The 11187-nt window shown below is 34.5% G+C and overlaps 1 protein-coding gene across 1 annotated transcript; it reads left to right on the top strand.

Moving 5' to 3' along the window:
* Positions 1-3589: 3589 nt before the first annotated feature.
* LOC122030591 (phenylacetaldehyde reductase-like) lies at positions 3590-10824 on the top strand. The gene is made up of 6 exons (XM_042589800.1): positions 3590-3902; positions 5264-5433; positions 6481-6669; positions 6910-7072; positions 9716-9902; positions 10002-10824. The coding sequence occupies exons 1-6, from the start codon at positions 3659-3661 to the stop codon at positions 10144-10146; spliced, it is 1098 nt and encodes a 365-aa protein (XP_042445734.1). The 5' UTR covers positions 3590-3658; the 3' UTR covers positions 10147-10824.
* The last annotated feature ends 363 nt before the right edge of the window (positions 10825-11187 follow it).

Below are 11187 nucleotides of genomic sequence, written 5' to 3'. Positions count from 1 at the left end.
TCAAATGACATGAAATTAGGTCTCTATGCATTCATTTAGTTTTCCTAATTATCTATTCCTCTAACATCATTTCCATATGCTAGATTGAGAGCAGTAATTTTTTGAATATCAATATTTCTAAAATATCGGATTCGTGTTTAGAAAAATGTTACTCTCAATATGATGTATGTAAATGATGTTTGAAGGCATGAATATAATTAAGAGAAATAGACAAACACATCAAATTTGGTTTCATATCATTTCGAGTTTTCTAGGTCCACTAGCCGATTTCGACTGAAACTGATTGGTGGACTTAGAGAACTCTGAATGACATTAAACCATATACTATGTATTCGTTTAATTCTCTTGATTATATTCATGTTCTCAAATATTATTTTCATACTTCATATTGAAAGTCGTAATTTTTTTAACACGAATTAAACTTTTTAATTAATTACTACAATATAGTAATTGATTCAGGGCATTACTGTTGGGGCCTTGATCATCGGCTAGAGGTGTGGGGCAGTGATTAGACGGTCACCCACTTTGTTTGCTTTTCTATATTTGTTAGCGTAACGGAAATTCACACAATCAAATATGAAAGCTAACACTAGAGACAAGAAGAAAGAAAGAAAAACCCTAACACATTTGTTTACATGGTTTAGAGACGATGCTCCTACTCCACGACTGTCCGTAATGTGGATGATCCCTTAATCTGTCGATGAATTAGTTCTCGGAATTTCAGCTAGCTTAATCCTCCTTATCGGTAGAGGAACCTCACCACAAACTCGATCAAGAACTCTTTGATTGCTTTGAATTTTAGAGACTCTATTAGGGGTTAAGCACCTCTAATTTCGTCATCAAAGACAACCAATATGAGTTCCATTATATAGAACTTGGGAGGAAACACCCAAAATGTGTTTCCGCCACCAGCTGACTGTCATACTTATCAGTCGGTTGGCCTCTATGGAATTGTACTGTTACAACCTAACGGCTCGATTTCAGTCGACTACTCACCATGGATCAATCTATTGGTCTTCATGGGCTGACCGAACAAAAGCATTCTGTTCGCTCCCAGTCGATAGTCAACTGCTCAGTCAACTGGACCAGTTGATTGTGACTTTACCAGTTGACTGCAACCCCTAAGTACAATCACTCATGCACTTATCCTCGCCCACACAATCTTGACCTTGCCTTCTAGCCTTCTCCATCAGTCTTGTGTCCCTCGGATGTTTCACTATCCTTCACGTCTTGTCTTCAAGTGCTTCCTTCGGCCTTGTCATTATTATTGGGGTTTCCTTTGCCAAATCACACTTGGACTTACGTGGCCAAACCTCAAGCTTGGACTTATATCGTAAAGACTCTCATGCTTGAACTTTATCTTTGTCAAAATCACATTTGGACTTTTCTTTACACCTATCACTTGCGCACTCAATAGCGCATATCAAATACAGATGTAAACCTTAGTATAAACTCTTTGCCCAAACATCAAACCCTAAGGATACACCGATTGCTCTAACAATTACTATGTTGATTGTAGTAAAAATGTGATTACGTGCATCTCACCCCTCACAACTCGTTCCCAGATTATATGAAAGGAGATAAATCACGGAGTCAACTTATGACCGACTGCCAAGTGGCTAGGTTGGGAGGAGTTTTTTTTTTTCTGAGGGCATGTGCCGTCGATAATTGATTTCTATCCCATTGTAGTAAATTTATCACCCTCTAACCAATTGAGCACCCCATGAGGACAGAACATTACTATAGTGATGAACAATATATAAATCAATTGCTACAATATATCAATTAATGTTAAACTAGGTACCATTGAGCCTAGGGTAACCAATCCGGTCCCATAGAAGTTTTCCATCGGCTGCCAAAGTAAATGAAAATCATTTGCGGCGGGCGCCCCAAAAACCCAATATCCCGTGGTTGCGCCTCTTATTTAGAAAAACAATTTCTACAAATACGTCATAGTTAGAAATCGAATCACAAATATCTATGTGATAACTTGACACCCTTTCGCTATACGATAGTCCCTAAGGGCTACTATAATATATCAATTAATTCAGGCAAAAATGAGTACATTGTAATTTTGAATCTTGGTATTACAATATATCAACTGTGTCTATGTGTATTTAATATTTGACTTTTAATTATTTTGATTGATTTTTTTAGATTTTAAAGTTATAGATGTATTCAATCTAAACTTTTATAAACTTTATAAAAATCTAGATAATTATTTTGATTAATTTTGTGGATTTTAAAGTTATAGATGTATTCAATCTAGACTTTTATAAACTTTATAGAAATCTAGTGGTATCTAAATTAAATTTTTATAGAGTTTTAAAAAGTCATGTGGTATTCAAATTTGACTTTTTAAAATTCTATGAAAATCTTTGGGTATCCGAAGGATTCTTTTAGAATTCCTTGGATACAAATTTTAACCAATAAGAGTTCTTCAAAATACTTGGTACAACTTTAAAAATAAAATAAAAAGTTTTTTCTTCACCCTTGAGATTTCTATAGACTTCAGATCGTCGTAATTGTTATGAATAAGTTCTTTCTCTTCTCGCTCCTCAATTTTAATTATTTCTTTGATCTTAAAGGCCCTGTCCTTGTTCAACCTCTCAGCGGCTTGCATCAACCTCTTAGCATGCATTTCATGCAAAGTTGAGAGTCCTCTGAAGCATTTTGTCGAGTGCTCTTGCCATGGTTCGTCGGAACCGAAGTGGAACAGCTAGAACGAGCATTCCGGCATGGGAACGCGGAACACCTCATGCCATTCCAAAGTTCCGGTAAATAATTTGGCTTACTTTGAAACATTGTTCTCCGACGTTATAACAACAAAAGAATGGATTGGAACGACCAAAATGGAACGACAACCGCTTGTAGCCTTTTTCTCAGATAACGACTCATGACGGCAGGCTACAGACAGAGATTTTATTCCGATTGCTCGTAATGGGAAAGAATGAGAAGTCATCCGGTGAAGCCTATGGTGCGTCGGAAAGGAGGAAAACAAATAGAAAAATTGTTTGAGGTGCCCGATGATGCTTCTTCAGCTACTCGCGAGCAGGTCGAAGTCAAAGTCGATTTGTAGAGTCGTGTTGTGCCTATAGAGAAGAGAAACTTGAGACATTAAATTTTAATATAAAATATATATTAATAAATCAAATTAATTTTCAACTTAATTAATAGATAATTTAATAAAGTCTAATGAAATTAGACCCTAAAAATATTCTATAAAATTTATTTAAATTTTAAAAATTCTTAAATAAATTTTATTATATTTATATTTTTTATTTTAATAATATTATTACAATAATAACTCGAATGTGAATGATGTTTATAATTTTTCTTTTCCATAAATTCATAATTTTTTATAAAATTTATAAATATCTATAAAAGGTTTACGTAAAATTGTTCTCACAGCCATATAAATCAGATTTATAGAAGTCAATAAAAATTTATCAATTTTTATAAAAATCTATTATTAAAAAAAATAAAAATTATTCAACCACTCGATTGAATACACCCGCAAGTGATTTGGGTCCGGACTTCGGCTAAGTGGTCCGTAAGCGGAAGATTTTATTTCAATGGCCTGTTCCAGTCAACTTACCAAATCGATGTCAAAATAACAGCGAGTGCTCCGCCCCTTGCTCCGCCGCATATTGCAATCATGCTTCGCTTGTTCACTCCATTTGATAGTGTCGCCTCACGGCGTTCACCGTTGCATCTCTCTTGTTCCGATCCAATCGCCGCCCCCTTCCCTAAGCGAGCGGCAGCGAGAGCGACGGCGGTCGTCGCCATGAGCAGCGGCAAGGTCGTGTGCGTCACCGGAGCGTCCGGTTACATTGCTTCCTGGCTTGTCAAGTTCCTTCTGCAGCGTGGATACACCGTACGCGCCACCGTCCGCGACCCTGGTCAGTTTTCGATTGCACCTCAGATCTTTCCTATCAATGTTTTCAGATAATCCACTCTTCATCGGGGTGTCCAAGACTAGATTTTTTATTTATTTCGTAGCTCTATCCAATCCCCTGAGAAAGGGATCGTGTTCGTGATCAGTGCTTTGGGGCCAGTTTTGAGAAATTGCTAAGGAAAACAAGTTGGTGGAAATGAAATGTGATTCCTTGGAGGGAAGAAGAGGTAGGGAAAGTTTAGATTTTTCTAAAATTAATTGCTTAAAGATATGGAAAAATTGGTGAAAAAAATTGGGTCCAAAATTGGACGAAGACGCATAATAGTAATGCTTTCTCCCAATTTGGACGGAAGCTAAAGGGGGTAAAATTGAGAAATCATTCACCTACTTGCCTCCTCCCATTCTGCACAACAGCGGGAAACAACGTATACTATGCGCTTTTCCTTCCATTGAAGAAATTAGAAAACAAATGAAATAGTTTGTAGAGAGTGAAGAAAAGAAAAGAAAAGAAAAGAATTGTATTATCTTAGTTTATTCGGTTTTATTTATCTTGTTTATTTCGACAGAATTGATATAAGAAAAATATTAATTTACCGACATGTAAATTTTATTGCTGTCCGTTTTCTGTCCAATTTTGAGTGGAAATCAAATAGAAACATGATCAAAGATAAAGTCCTTTTCCCACTTATTTCTGCCCAGTAGGTGTGAAAGAAGGGATATGATATGATGTTTTTCAGCCATCTATAATCTCTTCTAACTCCGTCTACATCTTTAGTTTGGAAGGCGGCAGTAGTCAAATGGTTCATCCTGTCATCCCTGGTTGGTGGTCAGCAGTCAGCTATGCCATCAGTATCTGATTAACATCAAGCAGAGTATGTTAGTCGGTAGTCAGGAGAACAATCAACAACTGATTTAGTGATGATCAGTATTGTGTGCCAAGGAAGGGTATAATGTAATGGGTTTTACCACTTCGCTTCCCTCCCTCCTAAATCTACAAATGTTCGTCTGATCAATTTTGGAGGAAAGGAGAGGCTGGGGGACCACTACCTGGTTTCCTGCTTCCATCCACTCAAGTACTATCTGTGTTAATGGACTTCGGTACCAAGATCCAACATTAATACAAATCCAAGTATCTAACACAACTTTTCTAAAATTCTTTTACATGTGATCATTAGAAATATGAGTGTCCACTCAGAGTGTTGGTATTTGTGTGCCAACATCTAACATGAGTATGGAGGGATAGATGAATCGTCTAAGCATCCAAAGTGACTATAACAGAATATATGTTGAATTGTTGATTCATGATTTCAGACACTTTAATGATGGAATCAAAGATAGTTATGTGTATTTTTGTTTTATGTTTAGCTGATACTAAGAAGACTGAACATTTGCGTTCTTTGGATGGGGCGACTGAGAGGCTTCATTTATTTCAAGCCAACTTGCTCGAGGAGGGCTCCTTTGATGCTGGAACTGAAGGTTGCGATGGTGTTTTTCACACTGCATCTCCTTATTATCATGGAATCACTGATCCACAGGTTTGCATTTGTGTTTTTAAAAAATCAAAGTCTTGTTGTTCTTGGTGGTCTTGAATTTTGCTTTCTTTAGTCACAGTATCAGGTTCTCAAATGTAAGCTGTTTGGTGTTCTTAATCTATTTATTTTGAATCTAATATGCCACCTCTTGCAATGTACATAGCTCTTGACAATTTGTTTGGAAGAATAATGCCTTACAAAATTGGAATTGTACTTCTAAATATTATGTAGATTCAGTTCATATGTTTGGCAAATAAAAGGACAGGAATTAGGGCTCTATCATCTAAAACTCTGTGATTTTGAAATCTGATCAGAATTGTTGATATTTGTGTTTGAGAATTCTCTAAAATTCAAGATACTGAGGACTGTGCAATAGAAAATGGGATACATTTTATTCACTGTAATTCCTTACAGGAAATGTAATCTCATTTCTCACTTAAATTCTAGAGTAAGAATTGGAATTAGTATTTTAGAAATTCTTATCCTATATGGAATTGGAATACAGTTTCACCATGTATTGATTTAAAACAAGATTATAAGATCTTTTCAAAAAAATATTCACTTAGTCGTGTGGATATACCTTATCAATCACTTCCTGGAATGTTAATCATATCAGCATTCATATAGGCATTAGGCAGTGCCATAACTCTTGAAGGTGTATACCAGGATATGGCTTGTAAATGTTTATTTATGGTCTCTTAATTCATTGTACTAACTACTCAATATAAATTATTATATATATATATTTTTCAAAAATGATTTTCTTTGTACAGATTCTATGTTGTTAGGACTTAGGACTGTTATATTTTTTTGCTAGTACACCAAAATGGCACATTTACATATCCACGTGGGCAAAAAAAAAGAATAAAAAACACAAATAGTTGATTCTTGATTTTGTATGTCATGGTATTATGCTTTGGAGATATCTGCAATTCTTGATGCAGGTCTTACATACCCTTTGTGTCTTACAGTGTTCCTTATTATGTGGCATTTCAGCAAATGACATATACCTATAGTGGTATTGACTTTTCTTTAAGGTTTAACCTTCAGGCTGAGTTAATTGATCCAGCATTGAAAGGGACACTCAACGTATTGGCTTCTTGCAAGAAGTTTTCTATTGAAAGGGTAGTTGTGACATCATCAATGGCTGCTGTTGCATACAATGGTAAACCACGAACTCCTGATGTGGTAGTCAATGAGAGATGGTTTTCAAGTCCTGGGTTTTGTGAACAGGAGAAGGTGACCAAAAGTATTATCTCTGTGCCATAGATTTAAATTTCTTCATTGTCTAAACATTCATTGTTCTCCAGAAAAAAGTATTTACATTTATATTTGGTAACAATTTTCTTGGTATCAGGAAAATCTAATGAGTTTAGTAACTTTACAAGATAAGATATTATCCACGTCTAATACATGTCTTATTGTAGAATTCTTCTTTTGTTATGTATGTTTTTTAAGATCACTTTCATATTGCATCAGCTATGGTATGTTCTCTCAAAAACCTTGGCCGAGGATGCTGCTTGGAAGTTTGCTAAGGAGAATGCCATGGATATTGTCACAATAAATCCTGCAATGGTTATAGGCCCTCTTCTCCAACCAACACTGAACACAAGCTGCGCAGCAATCCTTAACCTGATAAATGGTATGGAGACTTAATATTTCAAATATGATCCTGCTTTTGGACTCTGAACAATCAATTTATCAAAATGCTTACAGCTGGATTTTTTTTCCTTTCCGCTTCTACCAGGGAAACAAAACAAAAAATGTATTTGTTTTTGTTCTTCAATTAACTCTACTACTCTGCGTATGATGAATTTTGAGGAGTTCTATGATACATCAGTGTTAGGCATGAAAATTTCCAATACGATGTCATGTAAATGCTTGACAAACCATGTCATTCTTTTTCAGAGAACCTTCTCCTTCAATTTTATTTGATCAACTTTTCTAGGCTTCTACGAATTGAAGATTTCGCATCATGTTTATTAATTCTTATATTTCTTACTCCCAAAATAATTATGATATATCCAAGGGCCCATTTTCAATGTTTTCCTGTTTGATGATGATATAGATTAAATTTGTTAATGAGGTCATTTTCTGGTATGCTGATTGATTGTCTCTTAGGTCCTTTTGACAAAAGGCAAAAATCATCATCGTTTCACTAAAATTGAACAAAATCTTGATGATTCTATGATATTCAATCATGAACAACTAGATATTGAGGAAAAAGTTACTATGTATTAGAATTTAGGTCTCATATATCCTTGGAGTACATTGCATGGTGCACATTAGGTAGTTCTCGATGAACAAGCCTAGATATTGTTGAATGGGCCAATGACTATTAGGAACTCATTTTAGAAGTAGACAACAATTACATGGGTTGCGGTATTAGGTGAACATATTAAATGAGTCCTGATCATTTGTGCAATTATCCTTGGTTGCCATAAACTGCAGATCAGAAGTGCCAATTAATGCAAAATAGGAAAGAAGTTGAAGAATCATTTGAGTTGCTGGGCTCACCTGCAACAAATTTTAAATTGATTTTATGATTTGAAAATTTAGAGCCAATTTGATAATTTCTCTTTTGGTGATAAACAAGGGATAATTATAATCCCGTAGTCTAGCACATTTTATATATTTAGAATATTTATTTTTATATTTTCTTTTGAGTCGATATTAAAAAGTGGCCTAAAGTCCTATAATTCATCATTTTCAACTAATAAAAATCTCAATTTGCTTGTTTCGAGAGAGATTTGTTCATTTTTCTTATGTTGTACTACATCACCAACCTTTTGTGCCAACCTTGCCTTGCTAACTTGTTATGTCTACAATGTTACATTCCATAGCTTCTTGTAATTTGCTAGCTGTTGATGATTTTCTTAAATTCTTTACGTTATTTTCTCAACACAATAAGTTAAATGTGTTGAGTAAGAGAATAATACAAAGAACTAACTTGATGGAATTATTGTATGCATAAAAAAAAATTGTCTCTCCACCTTTGTCGATAGGTAGGTAACTAGTAGTACTAAATGTATGAATGATATTGTTGTAATGTAACATGAGCAGGAATTGGATAAATCCTGCATACCTCTTTGGTCACGTTCCGCAATTAGCAATCTCGTGGAAAGAAGATGCAATTCTCCAAAGGAAATTTGATTGTATATTATTGAATGAATGAGCAAAATAAATGACTAGGGTCAATCTATAGAGTATTACAAGAGCCTATTCTTGTAAAAAAAAAAGTACAAATTGTACTAGGTTTTCTAGACTTGGTACAAAAAAATAATAGGCTTCGCAAGGTTTTAAAGCAAAATTTTAAGACAAATGAGATTAATAACTTCATAAAAAATTTAAATTTATATGTTTGACATTGAATTTCTAATATACTCTTGACGAGTTGTTGCCCCTTGGTTGCCCCTTTCAATAAGGAAAAGCTTGTCTTTTTGTGGTTTTCAGCAAACTAAGCTTTGGCTTCATCCTCTGCTTTATATTTAGTTGTCTCTTGTAATGAATAAGGAAATGGTGCAAGTTACTACAAGCAAGAAACTTTGTCCATGGCTCACTATGTATGGGTGAGATGGTGAGAGTCTTAACATTGAGACTAGATGAGCACGTGTGCAAGTGCAACTGTAAACAGAAAGTTGAAGTCTTTAGATGTTTCCGCCTCAGGTAGCAAATCTTGTATATTTGAAATTTGACCAATATCGAGTTAAATAAGTTATTGTACCAATTAGATGAGAGAGTGAAGTGAAAATGTAGGCCTTTAGATGGGGTTGTTTAGTTTATTGTGCGTTTTTAGACAATGAGGTGCATCAAATGTATTATATAGTAATTTGCATTGATGGCAAGCCATCAAATGAATTTTCTGGAGAACCTGCTCCAGAGCAGGAGAGGCTTGGTCGTGTGATTCAATCAGTGATCTCATGGTTGCATGCCTTAATTGATGATTTCATTTAGAAATAGATGAAAATCTCTGAAAGAAATCTTGATTGTATTGTCATTGAATCAATGAAGGAAACAAAGGGGCGAGAATTCTTTTAACACCTTTATGAGCCTAGTCTTAAAAGTATAAATAAAGTCTTATGTCTCGTGTACTTTGATTTATTCTTTGATTAATTATTAAAAACATTAACAGTATGGATTCCTTGCATATAACATTGTGGATTATTTAGTTTGAGATTTGCATTATTTGATTCATCATTTCTTTCCTACTCTGGCAATTAATTTTCTGAATGATTTGTAGTTGCACAGTTGACTTATCACTCTCTATTTTGGCATATGCTTTTAGGTTCGCCTACATATTGGAATTCCTCGATTGGGTGGGTAAATGTTAAAGATGTAGCCATGGCACACATTCTGGCATTTGAAATTCCCACAGCCTCTGGAAGATATTGTCTAGTTGAAAGAGTTGCTCACTATTCAGAGGTTGTAAAGACTATACGCAAACTTTATCCTTCCCTTCAGCTACCTGAAAAGTAAGTCACCAAGGGTCTGTTTACTTGAATGGACAATCAAGCGACAGGCGATACATGTAAAGCTTTTATTTGAATCTTCTTTATTTGCTATATTTCCAGGTGTGCTGATGATAAACCCTTTGTGCCAGTCTACCAAGTCTCCAAGGGTAAGTATAGAAGTTTAGGACTTGACTACATTCCTATCGAAACAAGTATTAAGGAAACCATTGAGAGCTTGAAGGAGAAAAACTTCGTCAAGTTCTGAAGTTCTTCAACAGGCAAAATGAATTGCACTTCCAAGTTGGTGGGAAAACGTAACTGGACTTCATCTTCTTCAAAGACAGACAGAATAAATCACTATTAAAAATAATGGGAAATGGAGAATTTTGTGGCGTAGATAAAAAAAGCCTTTTAAATTATTATTCTTGTAATGCTTATTCAGCAAGCTTTTACTTTATTTCTTTCCTAGAACACAAAGTATATGCATTCCAATAGTTTTGTAGTGTGCTTGGGGCTGTAACTTCTCTCTTATATAGGATTAAGTCTATCCTATTTTGTCGGTGTCACACAGACAATGACCAACAATGTATCTCAGACAGTTCAGTAAATGCAAGTAAAGACAGCTTCTCTACAATAGTGTGATGAGCATCTGATGGAGCTGCCAATCTCTCTTGCAACATACAGCTTTCGATCCCTCCGCAATGGTAATATCTTCTTCTCTAAAGCTGGGTTTCGGAATTTTCTCCCATTTGTGTTGACACTTACTTTGAGTTGGATTCTTGCGAACTACAATTTTCGTAATTTTCGTAATTGTATCAATGCATGTCGATGCATTTTATATGTTGGCACTCTTATAGCTGTTTTGGTTGTGTTATAATCTTTATTGATAGAGATTGTTGACAGTGTAATATGTTTATGGCCATTAAAGATTTTTTTCCCTTTAGTTTTCAATCAATGCACAAGGCATTTTGCATGTATCTTCAGCAAAACAAAAATTAGATGGTGCCAAAATAAAAAAGGCACCCTTATATATATATATATATATATATATATATATATATATATATATATATATATATATATATATCTTTTATTTTGAATGTACCTTTAGCAATGCTACAATATTAATATTATAGTAAGTTTGGCTATATTAAAATAAGAATTGATTAATGTTTGGTCTGAAGATTTTATGTAGCATCAATGCTCATCAATTTTTTTTTTTGATATTGAATATCTAATTTTTTTTAATCGATTAATCTTAGAATGATTAGTTTGATTTTATGAAAATTTTTCATAGACAATTAGG

This window comes from Zingiber officinale, chromosome 1A (assembly GCF_018446385.1).
Source record: "Zingiber officinale cultivar Zhangliang chromosome 1A, Zo_v1.1, whole genome shotgun sequence".
NCBI lineage: Eukaryota > Viridiplantae > Streptophyta > Magnoliopsida > Zingiberales > Zingiberaceae > Zingiber > Zingiber officinale.
Note: the sequence above shows the minus strand (reverse complement) of the source record. Positions and strands in the feature narration are given on the sequence as shown.